This window comes from Sturnira hondurensis, unplaced genomic scaffold (assembly GCF_014824575.4).
Source record: "Sturnira hondurensis isolate 20B ecotype Veracruz unplaced genomic scaffold, ASM1482457v3 Scaffold0004136, whole genome shotgun sequence".
Taxonomy (NCBI): Eukaryota; Metazoa; Chordata; class Mammalia; order Chiroptera; family Phyllostomidae; genus Sturnira; species Sturnira hondurensis.
This window is the reverse complement of record NW_028076767.1, coordinates 36,623,449-36,643,100: the sequence shown is the minus strand read 5'-3', so window position 1 is coordinate 36,643,100 and position 19,652 is coordinate 36,623,449. Positions and strand designations below refer to the sequence as shown.

Sequence of the window (19,652 nt, the reverse complement as noted above, 5' to 3'; positions counted from 1 at the left end):
ATAAAATCTTAAAAAAAAAAAGTAGCGATTCTTAAGCAGTAGTGAAGTTAAAGAAAGCCCACTAGTAATACAATTTCTTAAGAAGGATGAAACTTAAGAGTTACATAACTGAAACACAGGGAAAGAGGAGAGGAAAAATTATGTAAATAATAATGAAGTAATACAATGGATAAGCACTAGACCAAAATATAATGCATGCAAAAAACAGTGAAGGGGACAGCTTCAATAAGAGCAGAGATTTTATTTATCAGTGATCTACAGATCATTGACTTTTTATCAGCATTACATTAACTACAAAAATTGCTTCCATTTATCCAAAATAAATTATGTAATAAAATTCTACATACCCTTCTTAATAGCTTTGTATTTCTCTTCATTCTCCATGAAATTAGGATCCATCTTGAAAACATCTTTAAAAAAATAAATTGAAAGTTTAAGTAAGTGCTTAGTTTCTGTGTTTACATTTGTTGGTCCTACTTCCCAACCATCACCCCTGACTCACTAAGAACATCTTCTTGATTATAGTCATCTTCCAGAGGGAGCATGTGGGTGAACTGATCATCTTCCTCCACTAGGTCAAGTCCTTCTAGGATAACAGGGTGGTCCTTGAAGCCATCTTTCCTTACCGCAAACATCACTTCAATCATATACTGCACTCTTTTGTCAATTTCAGACTCATGGAGGATGTTTCTAAGGCGTTCGAATATAGCTTAAACAGAAGGAAAAGGTGCAATAAATGTTATAATATTCAAACAAAATCTCAGTTTCAAAATAAGGATATAAACTTACCATTGATTCCTCTTGGTGACACTTGTGTTAATTTGAGTCCACATTCCTTAAGGAAACCAATAGCTACTTCAACACTATCATCTGTTGGTCTTTCCAGGAGCAAAGTAAGCATCTCTAAACATAGAATTTCATGCGCCTTAAATAGAATAAAGACATAACAGAATAGAGAAAATGCTTATACACACACACACACCCCTACTATTGAGAATAATTTTAAGTTAGTAAATCTGGTCTTTGCAGTGGTAATATATATATATATATGATTAGCAAAGTTTTATAATGTATATAAAAATACTGCAAATACAAAATAAATTCATTCTTTCATTTCCATTATGCATCTGTTAAAAATTTGACTTATCTCCACAAGAAGTATTCTTATACAGTATATAAATATATAATATACATCATCTATGGGAAATGCAATTGACCTCAAAATGTAAGTTAAAAATCATGACTAATTTTTAATCTGAGATATTTTCATATTCTCCATGAGCACAAATCTTTATATTCATCTTCCAATTCATTCTATCAGCAACTGTTAGACAGAAAAATTACATAATTATGTGATCAGAAAGTATCTTAGTTTCTGCTTTGCAATAACAGTTTTGAATACATCCCCTTCCTTCCTTCCTTCTTACTAAATCAAACTACTTACACTGGACATATTCAAGAATTAAAACTTATAAACAACACCTGGTAGAGTGGGAGTAAAATTCTACTGGGAAGCTTTATTATGAAAGAAAAGGAACTAGGAAACACATTCAAAATCACCATATATAAAAACCTTTCTGAAATCAAACATTTAAGATGGGGAGGGAATAAGCCTCAATCTCAACTCAGGAAATTAACTTTTTTACATTGACCACAAGATGAAATATATATACCACCTTTTTGGGGAAAGGGACAAACAGTCTTATAAGTGACAAGAAAGTACTGCCCTGTACCACAGTTGAGAAGATCTAAAACACTTATCATTTTAACTGCTTTGTGGTAATATCGAAAGTATCTACAATAGAAGTAAAATACACATTCAAAAACTGAAACACACAGCTGTGCTGATATAGACATGTAAAGTTTTTATAGTCTTAATCAGCAAGTTAAATTGTTATAATATGGCTAACTAGGGTAAAATCTAAAAGGTTTCTAACTGTAAACAGTGTAAACAATTCTATGTAGGAAAGATATATTTAATGTTAGTGAATTAAATGTGACTTCAAAATTTCTCCTTTTATAGATATAATTATATCATATAAGGATAAAATATATTAAAGAAACCTCTGAGCATGAACAAGAGAAATTTTACTATTTTCAAGTTGAATAGAGCTGAACCAAACATCTCAAATACTGACTGAATACAAAATAAACACAAAAATTTAATAAAAAATTATTTGTGTTTAAAAATGATTAAAGTTATAATCTACTATATTTTATAAACTGATTCTATGGATATATGGCTCTATGTACCACACAGTTGCAGGAATCTGGGTTTTTAAATTGGACACTATTAGTTTTTCATGCATACCACATACAGAGAAAAACAGTGGAAAAGATACCAACTTTATTGCTTTATGAAGACATATTTAATTACTTTCTCTAAAGAAATGATTTGTATTTAAGTAACCATTTACAGAATTAAGAGATCAACTTGATGAAACACTGCCTGGTTCTTCCTCATATTAAAGGTATTTATTATAGATTTAAAACTAAAATATTACCAAGATAAATTTCTTAAGGACTACAACATCAAAACAAAACCTGAAATGTACCTAAAGTACATCAGGCCTGTGGTCTCATGTCAAGAAAAAGCTCCAAGCTTTGAAGATAATTACTTACCACATTTTGGTTAATAAGATGTGCCACAAATTTTGAAGCAGTCAGACAAAGTTGCTGAAAAGTGAAGGTAGAAAAAAGTTCATCTATAAACTAAAACCAATTCTCATTTATCCTGTAGCATCTACAGCTTACTTACATACTCCATTTAAAATATGTAACATGTAGGATAATTTTTTCATTAAGGTTAAATAATAAGGACTAAAACATGTAAAAATGACATTTCTGGCAAAACAGTTATAATTCTATAGCAATAGCCATCATTTTGTGGCTCATTAGTGGCCATGGATATTTAATAGAACAAAGAAAAGTTCTCATGAAATATGTAGTTTTAAAAAATATTTCCTATGTAGAAATCAACACTGCTCACTATTTTTGATACAAATTTTTTAGTCTGTTCTTATGTGGCAATCTACTTATAATCCCATCATTATAATACCTTATCATTTCTTCGATAGCCTTTTCGAAAATTAAGAATTAATCTCTTGAGGATTAATTCTCCAATTTGTGGAAATTTTGAGTTGATAATCGCAACTAATGCTGCATAAACATGGGTGAAGATTGGAGAAGCACTTTGTGCTTGCAAAACAGATCTGGACAACAGGCCTCTGTTCAAAAAGAAAAAGTCAACAATAATCACCAACTTAATTAGAAGAATAAATATCTCGATTAAAATCCAGTAATATTATCCCCCTGTAAATAATCACAAATGCTAAATCAGGAATAAATTTAGACCACTTTATGTAGGATGTATGTCTTCCTAATAAATAAAGACTGCTTTCGAGAAACTTTAATTTGTGCTTTTATAAAAGAGACAGATTTTATCACAATATTTTCTTCGAATTTTTTCTTGATATATAATTCTTCTCCAGTTTGTTAGACCTAGTTACAATGTGAGTCTTTTAAACTTCTTAGAAATAATATAATATTTTCAAAGCAGTGAAAGGAAAAAAAAAAGCCTGCTTCAAAAGTCCTAAGTTTAGACAATGTAAGATTTCCACTTTTGGTCCGTTATTTTACATAAAATTATGTGATTAAAGACAAATCTGAGCAGTTCCCACCATTAAACCTATTTCCAGTGAAATAAAAATGAAGATGTGAAACACTCATCTGAAAGATAAAAAAGCTCTGCGAGAACAATGCTGAAATGGGGCCAGGAAAATAAAAGGTTCTCCTTGAATTCATTTTGAAATCAGCATGTTTCTATGTGCATTTGATAAGGAGAGAAGTGGGCTAAATAGTTGTTTTTAGCAATGTAATGACAAATAATTATTGGATTGCCAAAATGCAGGAAAACACTGTCTCAGTAGTTATGTTCATGTATGATAACTAAATCATAGAACAGAAAATGAGAAAAAAGAACTAATGAATTTTGTAAGACCTTAAGCAACCCATATAACTGTTCTGAGTCTTTCTCAGTGAAATAAAAGAGCTCTACCTACATTTGAGAACAATGGCTGCCTTTTGGTCACCTTTGCGTAGCCCCAATACATGCTACACCTTAAATACACCCTCGAAGTTTTTTGAGATAAGAAATCAGGGTTATGTGTATGACACAAGAAAATAGCCTTCAGATTTTAACATAATATACAAAATCAATATAGGATATCTCTATTTCCTGACCTTTTTAAACATCACAATTTCTTAAAACCACATAGAAAATGCTAAGTCATTCTCTTCTGCTTTTCTAGAATGTATTACTGATCTTTCTCATTTCTTTCACATTCTCACTTTGAATCACTAGAAATTAAACTGGTCTGGGGTCATATATATGCACACACACACACATATATATACATACCCACATATATTCACTATCCTCATAAGTTTAAATTATTTGGAAGTATTTAGTAAATAAATGTGCAAAAATTATTACATTACATCAAAGCTTCAAAAAGCCTCAGAAAGCAAAAACTCCATATAACCTCTAATAGTGAAGTATAGATTATTAATTAATAGCTTATATTTGTATAAAAATGCATTTTAAATATTTTTTACTTCCTTTGAAATAAAGTAGCATAATAAATCAATGTTTATTATTCATGTAGTTATTATGTTCCTTTAAAACAATACTATGAAGACTTCTAGTCAAGATGGAGACGTAAGCAGACACACTTCATCTCCTCGCAGAACTACAAGAAGGATCAAAACTAATCCCCCCCCCAAAAAAAACACCCAGAAATGCTAGAAAACTGAACTGTATGATGGAAGTCCAACATTCAAGTATTTAAAGAATTCATTCAAAGGTGGGGGGCGGGGCAGAGCTGGGGAGCCAAGGGAGAAAGAATTCAGTGTGGCAATGGGTGGTCCCACGTTCATGTGTGGTGGATAAAAATCAGGAGGGTACCTCGAGAGCCAGTGATCCCAGACCCAGGCCAGCCTGTGTAGCCCACGGTTCCAGTGCCAGGAAAATAAAGCTCCATAACTTCTGGCTGTAAAAACCCATGGGGTTTAGGGAAAGCAGAATAAACTGCTGGTTGTTCAGAAGAGTCTGTTCAAAGGGTTTGCACGGTCCTAGAATGTAAGGAAACCTACCCACTCTGGGAACAAACACTAGAGCAACAGCTAGAAGGGTGCCAGTCACACATGGGAGGTGGGTAAATTGACTGGGAATGGGGTGAGTATGGAGCAAGCCTCCAGCAGCCAGGCAGCAGCACTGTCCACTCTCCAACCCTTCGTTCACATTTAGAGCCACAAAGCTGTGAAGTAGGTTGCTCCGCCCTAGCAAATACCTAAGGCTCCACCCCATAAAACTTAACAAGTGTGCCAAGAGAGAGAGTCAAAGCAGCTCTACCTAATATACAGAAACAAACACAGGGAGGCTGCCAAATTGAGGAGACAAAGACATATGACCTAAATGAAAGAACAGAACAAAACTCCAGAAAAAGAACTAAACAAAACAAAGATAGCCAACCTATCAAATGCAGAGTTCAAAACACACTGCTGATAAGGATGCTCAGAGACCTCATTGAGTACAGCAAAGCATAAGGGAAGAAATAAAAGCTACATTAAGCGAAATAAAGAAAAACCCAGAGGGAAACAACAGTGAAGGAAAGCAAGCCAGGACTCAAATCAATGATTTGGAACATAAGGAAAAATAAACATTCAACCAGAAAAGAATGAAGAAACAAAGTATCAAAAAAACAGAGAATGAGAATACTCTAGGACATCTTTAAAAGTGCCATCATCTGAATCACAGGGATGACAGAAGAAGAAATTGAAAATTCATTTGAAAAAATAATGAAAGACAACTTTCCTAATTTGGTAAAGGAAATAGACATACAAGTCCAACAAGCACAGAGAGTCCCAAACGAGTTGGACCCAAGGAGGAACACAGCAAGACACACCATAATTAAATTACCCAAGATTGAAGATATGGAAAGAATCTTAAGAGCAGCAAGACAGAATAAGAGAGTTACCTACATAGGAGTTCCCTTAAGACTAACAGCTAATCTCTCAACAGAATCTCTGCAGGGAAGACAGGACTGGCATGAAGTATTCAAAGTAATGAAAAGCAAGGACATACATCCAAGATTACTCTATCCAGCAAAGCTATCATTTAGAATGCAAGGGCAGATAAAAGTGCTTCCCAGACATGGTAAAGCTAAAGGAGTTCATCACCCTTATTATATGAAATGTTAAAGGGACTTACTAAAAAAAAAAGATCAAAACTATGAAAATTAAAATGATAACAAACTCACAAGTATCAATAGACAAATCTAAACAATAAAACCGAAAACAAACTAAGCAAACAACTAGAATAAGAACAGAATCATAGATATGGAGATCATTTGGAGGGCTATCAGCTGGAAGAGGGAGCAGGGAGATTGCAGTGAAAGGTGTGGGGATTAAGAAGCATAATTGGTAGGTACAAAATAGACAGGAGGATGTTAAGAACAGTGTAGGAAATGGAGAAGCCAAAACACTTATAAGCATGACCCATGGACACGAACTAAGGCGCGCGGGGGTGTGGGGGGGTGCGGGGACTGCCAGAGTGAAGGGGGTACCAGGAGGAGGGGAGCAAAGGGGGGTAAAATTGGGACAACTGTAATAGCATCAATAAAATATACTTAAAAAATAAAAATAATAAACTAGTATGAAACACTACAAATAAAATAGCTGATGCTTACCTTCCTCTAACTATATTTTCTTGAAGAAGTTCTTGAATAATAATACATATATTAGAAATGTTGACTTTGTTGATAAGACCATTGATTGACTTCTTTAGGGCTTCCCAGCTCATCCTCTGGTATGCTAAGCTAAAAAGATATATTTTAATAAAGATTAAAACTTAGTCAACAATCAAATGAGGTTATAATAAGAATATAAAAAATACTTAGTTTATCAAATAAATACATACACTATATCCTAAGCTATTTGACTTTTATGTACATATAATGCTTATATACAGACTGCTTCCCTTTAGTAACATATGACTACAAAGAATATGTAAGGATGATCTTTGTTCTTATGATCGTGATCATGTACACTGTCATTTGTAACATTTAATTCATCAGTCAGATTCACTACATGCTTACTTTACATTGTACCAATTCATAAAACTTGTCTCTAAAGAGAATATTTTAAAATAAAAGCTATTATTTTTTATTTTAAGTAATTATCTGAAATGTCCACAAATATATAAAAAAGAAAATTTTTATTATGTCTCCTTTTGTAAAAGCATGACAGAAAAAAATGTTTTAAACTACAATATAAAAAATAATTATAGGAAAAAGGGAAAATCATGAGGCTGAAAAACTTCTAAATATTTTAAAGAACATCTCTACATTTATGCAGTAATTTCACGCTATACCAGCTGAATGTTAGTTATACTCTTTTTTAACTAAGTTCTGAGGTAAATTCTTTAGACTAATTGGGTTTCTTTGGTTGAATGCAATGATAACAAAAGCTTTTTAATATTAAAGTTCTAAAATTCTGTGGTTTTTATAATTATTTCTCTGTGAATATGATTTCAGATGCAGTCTTAATTTTATATTTTTACATTTAGCTCTCCGATGAAGCTGACAGACTTCTTGGAATAATATATACAAATACATAGGTTTACAAAGAATAGCAATCATATTGAAATAAGTTTTTAAAAACATGAAAAGAGCAAAAGTTTGAGATAGTATTCTCTGTGCTTGTTAACACATTAAACAACAAGAACTGGTGGTAAGCCTAATAACTATCTTCAAGTAATCTACTTAAAATTACATTTGCTGCTGACTCTGTCCACTGTACTCATAAAAAGACTTGGACTAACAACAACGTTTCTGGTCTTTTACAGTTAGGACTTCCTTGGACCGGACTGGAGAAAGTAAACACTTCGCACTAAGGCTGCCACTACTGCTTTCTGCAAGAGCTACAAGCCTACATGACCATGAAGCTACCACGAACCACAGAAGATGTCCAAATCTCTTCTCCACATAAAACCCCAAGCATCACTACCAAGTGTTGGAATGTGACACATAAAGAGAAACCTATGAGTTTTAAATTTAATGTTCTCTAATGTTCCTTTCTACTACATATTTATTTTAATTTACTTCGCATTTTTAATACTTTATTTTATGTGACATTTCTACCACAAGCTCATTCTTGAAATAAATTTAATCTCGTTTACATAAAGTTCTCAAGTTCTTTCAAGCTGCCATTAAAATACCCAGGAAAGATGCAGCAACACTTCCTTGGCCCACCCAGAATCCATTCTTCTTAAAGTACAGCTATGTTCTAATCTTCTTACTAACTCCCTGGCAATGGTGTGCCCATTTCAATCTTGAACCATATTTTACCTAGATAGTATCTCTTTCCATTAGAGAAAAAGGTCTTGAAAACTTAGCTGCACTTTCCTATATAATGCCTCAACATCCCAATTATTTTGAAAAGGGAAGGAAAGGTATTTTGAATGTGAATATTCATACATGAATTTTGATTCTTTGCCTTAGTGTAGCAAAACATTACAGTCTACGATGATACGGCCTAAAAAAGAAAGGAAAAGAAAAAACTGTCTACTTAGCTTCACGGATTAGTACAGGGGTTGGCAAACTATACACGAGTCAAATGCAGTCCACAGTCTGTAGACTGTTTGTACAAATAAAGCTTTATTGGAACTAAGCTACTCATCTGTTTATGTATTATCTATGGCTGTATTCCCAACAGAACTAAGTAGCTGCAACAGAGATAGAACAATAAACAAAGCCTTAAGTGTTTACTATCTGGTCTTTACCAGAAAAAATACACCAACTCCTGGTTTGGTCAAACTGAAGAGATTCATTTTAGGTCAAAAATATCAATACTTAATTATCCAGGAAAAATAGATACTACTTATACGCAAGCATGCAATTAGGAAAGAAATAATGTAAAAAGAGCTAAGTGATCTTTCCTCAAATTTTTAAATTCATATGCATAAAAAATAAAGAAGTTATGAGCTAATGTCAGGGCAAATAGTATGAAAGCTCCAAAGAAGCTTATAGAGTAAAAAAAGAAGTCTAATTTGAGGGTTCTAACATCATTGTGGACTACTGTAAATTCTCAACAGCCAAGGTTAATTAGAGCACACCTGACTTTTTTTTCCAATGAGGATATCCTTGCCTTGTACACTCAGTGAAAATCAACATGCCTGTTTTTATCTGTAATCTGTTCTTGCATCATCCTGAGCTTCGCAGGAGGAATATACGCTCCACCAGTTCGAGTAAGAAGAGGATCCAGTTCATCCTTCTTCTTCTTTGCAGCAGGTTCATCCTGAGCAGAGGAGCCCCGGTTTACCAACGGTTCTGGGCTTCTTCTCCCAGGAGATGGGGATTTCCGCGACCTTTTCCTTTCCACATCTCTTTCTCTTTCTCTGCGTTTTTCTCGGTCCCTACCCCTGTAACATTAAATTTTTGAAAATGGAGAAAAGACAATAGGAAATACATTCTTAAATGTATTTCTGTATACCAAATGAGTGAAATCATAAGTGGGCCCCAGAAATTCAGACAAGGAAGTGGTTTGGAATGGTGAGAAAGTGCTTCACAGAAAAAATGTAACGTAAATTAGGTCTTTAACATTTGACAGAATTTATATTGAGGGGGAGGAGGAAGAGGGAAGGGAGACCGGCTTCCTGCGAATAGCAGTAGACAGAATAACTACTGAAAAACTAAGCAAGTGTGTCCAGGCCAGAGTGAAAAGAACAGCGTGGAAACAATAAAGAATCCAGTGTAATAGTAGTTGAAAGGAAAAGTTCAGCAACACACTAACTTTTTTATATTGGGGATTCATCACTAATTTTTGAGTGGGATAGTTATACGAAAATGTTCTAAGAAGACAAATTGGCCTGTGATATAGATAATGAATTATATAAAAGAGAAAGCAGAGTTTATTTCCAATGCTGACAATTTAAGAGAAAAATTATTGTAGAATATGTAACATTTGAAATTATTCTTGACACAAGTGGTATTTTTATTAGAAATTTCAGAACATCGGAAGTTTCTGTTTATTTCAGACAATTTTCAAAGAAAACCAATCATTTCCTAGCCACAATGACTCTTCCCTACTAAGTATTGAGTACCCTTTCTTAAGCCAACACTTTTAAAATAATCAGAATATTGTTCTCTGGAACTATCAAGAACTATCAGGAAAAGGTATATATCCTTGCTTTTTATTACTTTTCCCTAGAGAGGAGTTTGTCCACTTAGCTATTATTTACATATACTTCCTTGGAAACTCAGATATTCTGCTCATGCTCTGTACTACCAGAGGTTATATAGGCAGAGTAAGTAACAGCAATTTCCTATTATCATCATATAGATTTTTAATATTTATTTGTTTGTTTATTTACTTATTTATTTATTGGAAGGGAGGGAGAAAGAGAGGGAGAGAACATCAATGTGTGGTTGCTTCTTACACTCTCCCTATTGGGAACTGGCCAGCAACCCAGGCATGTGCCCTGACTGGGAATCAAACCAGCAACTCTTTGATTCACAGGCTGGCGTTCAATCCACTGAGCCACACCAGCCAGGGCAGATTTTTTAAATTTATTAAATATTAGAGAGAAAAAGAGAAAGAGAAACACTGATTTCCTGTTCCACTTCTTATGGATTCATTGGTTGCTTCTTATATATGCCCTGACCAGAGATGGAACCCTCAGCCTTGGCATATTGGGACAATACTCTAACCAACTGATCTATCTAGCCAGGACCAAATACATTTTTTCTATAGTTAAAATTTCCAATACTAACCGTGACTCCATGCTACCATCATAAGAACGTCCTCTTCTTGAACGCTCATAGTCTGACCTGCTGTAATCGAAGTAATCTCTATCCCGAGGGGATCTTTCTTGCTCTGCATATCTAATATAGAAAATTTTAAAAAAGTTGGAAACAACTATGGTATATATTTAGGAAAGTCATACATTCATAATGTAAAACAACTCTACGGCTAAAAAATGTGCTATCAAATTTTTAAGGGACAGCTCATTTTTGATACCCATTCATTCAGTCTCAATTATAAAAGATTTCAGTTTATGTACAACAAAATCAGCTCTGGAATTCACTTAACCAAATTTGTCATCCTGATTCACACTGTACTTGGTAAAGGATATATAGATATCATATATAGTTAGCATGAAGTCTATACTGCAAATGCCTTCTTTTGTTTAGTCTGCATCTACTCATTTTATCAAGACACTGAACAAATGAGACCAATGTCATCAAGTGGTCTCTATTAAGACCAGTTTAATTCCACTGCAAAAGACTTTATTAGCTATTAATCTTGAAACTACGTTTTTGGACAGCAGTGGTAATGAATTGAAATTACAAGCAAACAAGGATGAGTAGTATAAGATCTGCTATTTGAATTTTAAGACTCAATACAATCAGAGAACCTCAAGAGAAGTTAAACACATACTAACATAATATACGGTAACACAATCCATATTTTACATATATGTCTATGATTAATTTATATACACACAAAGACCTATGTGTGTTTCTGTATGTAGAGAGATTTTTTTTTAATAGACAGTAGGTAACTGATGAAAGATGGCAAATAGTTGCAAAACACTGTAATTGATTTATCCATTAAGCAAAGGTTTTTAAAGACAGCAGAGTGGAATAAGAAGAAAGTGCATATGAAGTGAGGAAGAGATTAGAGAAATGAAAAAGTTCAGAGGGTGCTTTTCCCTTCATAAATTATTTTTAATGGTCACAGTTTACTAAGTGAAAAAACTGAAGTCCCCTATGAATGCATGATGAATAATAATGGTGATATTTCTGGATCTTTGATCTTAACATGATTATGATAATATATAAAAAATATTTTAAAGACTATAAAGACCTATTTAAAGGTAAAGGACAGTAGTAATAATAAAAGCAAAGCCTCAAAATAATGTGATTTCAACTCAATTTTCCATTTTATACACTCATTTTATCTCATACTAAAGATATTAAAGTTCTTCACTCTCACTTAAAGAATTACTTAAAATCCACAATTATTTACTAGAAAGTTCTAGAATAATCAGTCAAGAATGGTTTGTCTCTGGCACTTGGCTACTGTAAACCATACTGCTGTGAACATAGGGATGCACAGGTTCTTCCGTTGGCGTTTCAGGACTCTTAGGGCATAATCCCAGCAGTGGTATATCTCACCTATAACTGGAGCCTAATCAACAAAACAAGCAAACAAAATATAACCAGAGACATGGAAATAAAGAACAAACTGACAGTAACCAGAGGGGAGGGGGGAATGGGATAAAGGGGGAAACAGGGGAAGGGCCATCAAGGAACATGTATGAAGGGCACATGGACAAAGCCAAAGGGGGCGGGTTGGGGAAAAATGGAGACAACTGTAGTTCAACAAAAATGAAAAAAATAAATATTTTACGAAAAGAATGATATGCCCTCAAGCCCACTCAAGTAATATCCTTTATAAAACATAAAAAAAGTTGTTCAAACTAAAATTAGAAACCTAAGAACTAAGTGATTTCTTAAGCTTATTATAAAATATTTAACTTGAATTCATCACGCAGAAAACTGTTTACCTGTCCTCTGGAGAGACGGTCCGCTGATATGAACTACTGTTTTCCCTTCTGTCATGACCTGAAGAATGCTTTCAAAGGGGAAAAAAGAGGAAGCATTTAAAAAATTATGTTAAAAAATACATGCACAATGAAATATGGATCTCAGAAAATTGGAAGTGCTTTAGAATTACTTCAAAGTATTTTGTAAAAATCCGTTTTCACAATGGAGCAAATACCCTTTTTAACCCCCTAAAATTAAAGTAGATGAAAATATTTTTCAAATTTTCAATACCACTTAGATGATATTTTATTTATTAAGTTTATATAAACTATAAACGTATAGAATGTCATTTCTATAAAAACATCTCCTGTTGAAAAATAAGATCAAAGCTTTCTTTTGGTAACATACATGACTAGGGGCCAGATGTTTTCTAGCTCACTCTTGTGGTTATGCCCAAGTCTTTACACTGAACTTATCTACTTATTCCTTCGGCTTATAATAACCACAACTTTAGTCCAGGTTAAAGAACCTAGATGAAATAAACTATTAGAAGAAACAAACTTGTATGTGTTTATGAAATTCACTTTTGTTTTAGACAAACATTATTTGAGTGGCTGATATGCATGGCACTACATTAGCTCTAAGGATTTGAAAGATTTGATTCAAAAGATACAGCTCCTATGTTAAATCCTTTGAAAAGGAACTGACATACAAAGAAGTTCAATGTAACATGAGATTGAAGAGACATGTCACATGAGACAGACATGAATCATCTAGTTTGGGAACATATCCTAACTTAAAAATCCAAATATATTTAAGAAGCCAAAATACTTAACTCTACAAGTAGGTAAATTTTTTATAGCACTGGTCAACATTTATATTCATAAGCTTTTTAAAAGAAATTAAAACAATTTCATTGACCTAAGAAAAATAGTAATTTTTAAAAAGTATCTTAATCTTAAAATTGAAGAAAAAGAAAAACAAATAATGAGTAATGTGTTTTGTATACTTACATTCTTGTCTCCTTAAGGAGAAAAAGGTACATTTAAAAATAGAAAATTATACTGCATAGAAAATAAACAACTGGTCAAACTTCCTCTTATTTTACGATGATGTGATTAATGGAAGTTTTAGTCTAATAGCATCACAAGTAAATTCCCAGCCCCATTAACTACTGAATTTTTCAAATAGTATACACAGACCGGACTCACCTATGTAAGGGAACAGGCATGTGATCCAATTTACAATTCACAGTAGCCACAGTTAGGCTGTTATTTTATACTCAACACAACCATCTTAAAATCTTGTTTCTAATGTTTGTAAGAGAGCTTTAAAATTATTTCACTTAGCAACACAATAAAGTAGAAATGTTCTACATGTATACATAGGTTTCCATAAAACCTGACTTCAGTATTTTAAGCCAAATATGGAGCACAAGATTCATTCAATTCATGGTAACACCAAACATAGTATTTACTGGTGATTTACAGTAAGACAAAGCCCTTCCTGTGTAGATACTCTGAAGGATACAAAAGATAAGAAAAGCCCCCAAGGACTTCATGATCTTAAAGGAAAAAGATGATTATAAAGATTTCCAAAATTAAACATATCAGATTACATGTTGCCGAGAGAGAGAGAGAGAGAGAGAGAGAGAGAGAGAGAGAGAGACAAAGAGAGAGAGAGAGAGAGAGAGAGAGAGAGAGAGAGAGAGAGAGAGAGGAAGAAAAAGAGGNAAGAGAGCTTTAAAATTATTTCACTTAGCAACACAATAAAGTAGAAATGTTCTACATGTATACATAGGTTTCCATAAAACCTGACTTCAGTATTTTAAGCCAAATATGGAGCACAAGATTCATTCAATTCATGGTAACACCAAACATAGTATTTACTGGTGATTTACAGTAAGACAAAGCCCTTCCTGTGTAGATACTCTGAAGGATACAAAAGATAAGAAAAGCCCCCAAGGACTTCATGATCTTAAAGAAAAAGATGATTATAAAGATTTCCAAAATTAAACATATCAGATTACATGTTGCTGAGAGAGAGAGAGAGACAAAGAGAGAGAGAGAGAGAGACAAAGAGAGAGAGAGAGAGAGAGAGGAAGAAAACAAGGCGGAGGACGAAAGAAAAAGAAGAGATAATAAAACTGCAAATTCTACTTTTTTTTTTACAAGGCAGTGCAATTATTTTGATTACATTAGAGAGATGGCCTCAATTCTGTGCTAATGATCTTTAACACATCTCCGCAACATCTGTTGTGAGCAAGAAGGAGAAACCAAAAATACTGAAGTTGTGAACAGGGATTTCATAAATACGATCAAGTTAACAGATGACTGGCACACACCAAGTGCTAGCAGGAGATCCGGAGTATGGCACATCACTATGCTACACAGTTCTGAGGGATGACAGAGGGTGGGGGGACCTGAACTGGGCTTTAGTTGCTGAATAGGATTTCATTAAGCAAAAAATCATTTTGAGGTATGATTCAAGTAATAATAACCAGAATTTCTCAATTTCCTTTATCACAGAGTTTAGACTGTAAATCAGAGCAGTAGTTGAAAATAACATATTGCCAAAATTACTTTTAAAAATTCTCTAAGTTGTTCATCTAGCAAAACAAATACAGTACATCATTCAATCACTTGTAGTCTATCAACGCAGAGAGCAGTACAAGGAGGTGAGTGAGGTAGGGAGCCTGAGTAAAGAGGCTCTGAGCACCCATTAGGCTCAGGGAGCAAATCTTCAAGAGCAAGGGACAGGAGGGGCCGAAGGAGGTAGGGAGCTTGCTTCCAGTTACCCAAAGAAACTACAGTAAGATTCAATGTAAAAACAAGGGATCTCCAGCTCAAACCTCTTCAACCTAACAGATGAACCCTCAGCACATCAAGGAAAGATCTGAGCTTCACCTGAGTAACATTGGGTCCAACCCAGATAGTGGACCTGCTTGTGGCTAGCAAGATAGAGGGAGGCACAATAAACTGAGAAGCGGGCCATGGCCAGCTAGCTCAGTTGGTTAGCACATCATCCCAATATGCCAAGGATGCAGGTTCGGTTCCTGGTCAGTGCACATACAAGAAACAACCAATGAATGCATAAATAAGTGGACCAACAAAGCAATGTTTCCTTCTCCCTCTCTTTCAAATTAACTTAAAAAATTTTTTTTAAATAAAACTGAGAACCGAGTGGGAGGTCCAAGCCACTACTACGTGTAAAGGATGAGCTGACTGAAGACACCCACTCCTAGGTGGAAGGGATATCATAGAGGACCCATGAGGAACACAAAAGAGAAAGGTAGAGAAGCATAGTCTAAGAAGAACAGGAAGAAGACTCTGACAGCGATTAAACACTTCTCTCTCTATATAAAAGGTTTCAGTCTAAATCTGAGTGCCCTAATCTAACATGGCTCAGTCAAGAGTCAGTTCCACACAAGGTCTTCTTACGTTCCCAGCTCCTAATACCATCTGCCACTTACTAGGCCCACAATAAATTAATTGTTTGAGTCCCAGTGGACCAATAAGTACAAGTCCCACAGAGGCAGATTTCAGTTAACTACACATAAAAGTTGTCTACTAACAGATGGAGCTACCTTTAGAGATGGCAAGCCTCCTGCCAAAGGAGATACGTAAGCACAGGTGGGATGTCTACTAAACAGGAAGGCTGGAACATGTGTCTTCTCATGGTCGAAAGAATTTAGAAATGATGGTGGCAGAGCCTGCCTCAGTCTGTAAGTCTATCAATTTAGTTTATTAAACACTTAGCATGCACCAGGTTTTCTACCTGGTGCCTGCTGTTAAGGAGCTCACGATCTACTGCTTCTCTTTAAAGGAGGGTTACAAGAACACAGCTCACAGAGAAGCGGAAAGAAGTGCCTAGATTTATAATTAAATAAAAATATGCCTTCTCCTTCAATCACTCTGAAACCCAGGAAGTGATGTGCCTGCTTGTAGATCCATGAAGTTGAAAAGAAAAAGAAGTGAAACGGTTTGCTCTCCCACTAAGTCCACCCACAGCAGGGAACCAGTTCTGAAAGCAATTGGACTTACTGACCTGTGACTGCTCTGCCCTCATCTCCTTCTATGCTCCCCTTTTCATAAATTGCTGCAACCATGCTAGACCCTCTGTATTTGCACTTGCTGCTCCCTCTGCCTGGCACATGCTTCCCCCGGACATCTCCATGGCTAACTTCCTCATACCCTTCAAGTCTCTGCTTAAATGGCTACTTTTTCAATGGGCCTTCCCTATTAAAAATTGCAACCTCCAATGATATGGATCAACCTTAACCCATTTCTTTTACTTATAAACACAAGTCTAGCACTTAACACTCCAACATAATTTACTTACGTTTTAAGTTTTACAATTTATTTTGTCCCCCCCCACTAGAATAGAAACTCCATGAGAACAAGGATTCCTGTTTTGTACACCTTTGTAGCCAAAGTAGTTAGAAGAGTCACTGAAACATAGTAAGAATTTGGCAAATATGTGCTGAGTGCACACATGTCTACAGGAGAATACAGGGATGAAGAGTTCACTTATACACGTGAAATATGCAACAAAAAGCTCACCTATAGTCAGATCTGCAGGAACTGTGACCAATTGAGGACACAGTTAATTACATGCTCATTCAAGAAGGCATGTTCTTTAAGAATGGTGGAATTTCCTGCTGTTACTATTTTTGTTTTTCATGTGTCCATTCACATGCACTTTGTTGATTGATGCAGAAACTAATGAGCATGTGTACATGTACACACACACACACACACACACACCCTGTATGTTCCATCAACTGTCCCTTCAAACACTATTACTCCCACTTGACCAAGTATCTACATTTGAAATTGTGCAGGTTAGAGGTGTGCCACTCAACTGTCTGCTTCTAATGTCCAAATTCTATAAATGCATTTCTGTTTAAAGGATAGGTAATTAACTACAAGTTCATTTTTTGTTATAAGTTTCAAGCACTTACTTTTATCTGTGCCACACTACTTTTCATTTTCTGTTGCCAGCAGATCCTATAAATCAGACTCCTATAAATCAGCTCGTCCAAATAACAAGTACCAAACGGTATGAACTCTTTGACAGTTTACTCTTTCTGTCTGCAAGGGTCACCTATAAAATATACCAAAAAACGCTTTGTTAACTTTGACCACTTTAGTTTTGTTAATCAATAGGTTGAGATATAATAAACAACTTAAAAATCTAAAAAATCCTTAAATAGTTCCACGTAATGTATATAAAGAATACATATCAATTATGTATTATGAAATTATACAGAAATTATGCTGAACAATGAGCAAATAGTAAAAAGGACACATTATGCACAATAAAGTATTTTATTCTAATGACTGAGAGGAAAAGTTAGTAACTGATGTCAGGTAACTATTCAACTTGTCCTCAGTGAGGGATACTTATATCTACATCATAAAACAGCACTGTGACATTATTAAAAAAAAAAACAAGTGAACAGAGGAAACAATTATAAGTTAGAAACTTTGTATAAACTGAACATAAATTATGCAATGTTTCTATATAAACTAAGAATGAAATATCCAATGTTCTTGTAATAATGATCACTCAGAGATAAATATACTTTGCATGAAAATATAAGATGCTATAGCAATCAAGTCTTAATACGATCTACCAAAGGCACACAGGCTTCAGACATATGCACTTATGAGAACTAGGCATTTGGTTCAGAATAAACGGAGTCACCAACATTAAATGCTAAAATAAAATGTCTTTCAGTATCTATCTGTTAAATTTTAGGAATTTTTGAAAAATTCTGAATGTTATATTTATATAGAACTGTCATTTAAGTATTTTATTGGAATTATATATCTAAGTGGTATAATTATGGTTTATGGAAATTGCATATTTTAGTAGTTTTTAGTAATGGTATATAGAAACACAATTACAAAAACAAAATGAAATAGAAAAAAAAATAAAATTAAAAGACACAGATAATCGCCCTGGCTGGTGTAGCTCAGTGGATTGAGCACAGGCCTGCGAACCAGAGGATTGTGGTTCGATTCCCNCTACCAAAGGCACACAAGGCTTCAGACATATGCACTTATGAGAACTAGGCATTTGGTTCAGAATAAACGGAGTCACCAACATTAAATGCTAAAATAAAATGTCTTTCAGTATCTATCTGTTAAATTTTAGGAATTTTTGAAAAATTCTGAATGTTATATTTATATAGAACTGTCATTTAAGTATTTTATTGGAATTATATATATAAGTGGTATAATTATGGTTTATGGAAATTGCATATTTTAGTAGTTTTTAGTAATAGTATATAGAAACACAATTACAAAAACAAAATGAAATAGAAAAAAAATAAAATTAAAAGACACAGATAATCTAAAGCAAGAACTGTGCTCAGTACCAAAATAATTGCATACAATGAGGAAAAAATTTTAATTTGAATGCCAGAAAGGATGTTATAGATTTTCTTCTTTTTTTAATCCCCACCCAAGGATATGTTTACTGATTTTTTAAGAGAGAGAAATGTCAATGTGAGAGAAAAACATTAATCGGTTGCTCCTGTATGCACCCTGACTGGGAAATGAACCTGCAACCTAGGTATGTACCCTGACCAGGAACTGAACCTGCTATCTTTAGGTGCATGGGACAATGCTGAACCAAATGAGTACTCTGGCCAGGGGCCAATTTCTTCTTAAACATCAGAGTACTGAAGGTCAGGTAAGTCATTTCAATGACCTAAGTAAGCTATAATAGTTGTGAACCCTAAGTATAAACCTAACTTGAGGACACCCAATTAAGTATTCTTTCATTAGACCCTGTACACAAATAACCTCAACACTATAAAGTAACACAGGGTTGCTACCATTTAAACAGATGGGGATGTAAAGAACAACTAAGTCAAGGAAAGTTTCTATTACAATGGTTAGCATGATATCAAGGTTAGTATATGCAATATACGTGAGAGTCTTTACAAATTTATCAATGTATAAAATATAATTTCAATCTAAAGCACACTACCTGTGACATTTTTGCAGCTGCAGATAGGCTAATGTGCTG

At 34.2% G+C, this 19,652-nt stretch overlaps 1 protein-coding gene across 1 annotated transcript in view; it reads right to left on the bottom strand.

Annotated features, from left to right (window-relative positions):
• Positions 1–19,652, bottom strand: part of CWC22 (CWC22 spliceosome associated protein) — a 54,282-nt gene that overhangs the window by 23,545 nt on the left and 11,085 nt on the right. The window contains exons 2-11 of the mRNA XM_037044352.1: positions 17,575–17,717; positions 12,632–12,699; positions 10,833–10,943; positions 9,236–9,481; positions 6,750–6,878; positions 3,059–3,227; positions 2,623–2,676; positions 790–925; positions 503–709; positions 348–410 (exon numbers count right to left, since the gene is read on the bottom strand). Coding sequence (XP_036900247.1) covers positions 348–410; positions 503–709; positions 790–925; positions 2,623–2,676; positions 3,059–3,227; positions 6,750–6,878; positions 9,236–9,481; positions 10,833–10,943; positions 12,632–12,699; positions 17,575–17,601 — 1,210 coding nt within the window. The 5' untranslated portion in view covers positions 17,602–17,717. The remainder of the gene's footprint in view (positions 1–347; positions 411–502; positions 710–789; positions 926–2,622; positions 2,677–3,058; positions 3,228–6,749; positions 6,879–9,235; positions 9,482–10,832; positions 10,944–12,631; positions 12,700–17,574; positions 17,718–19,652) is intronic.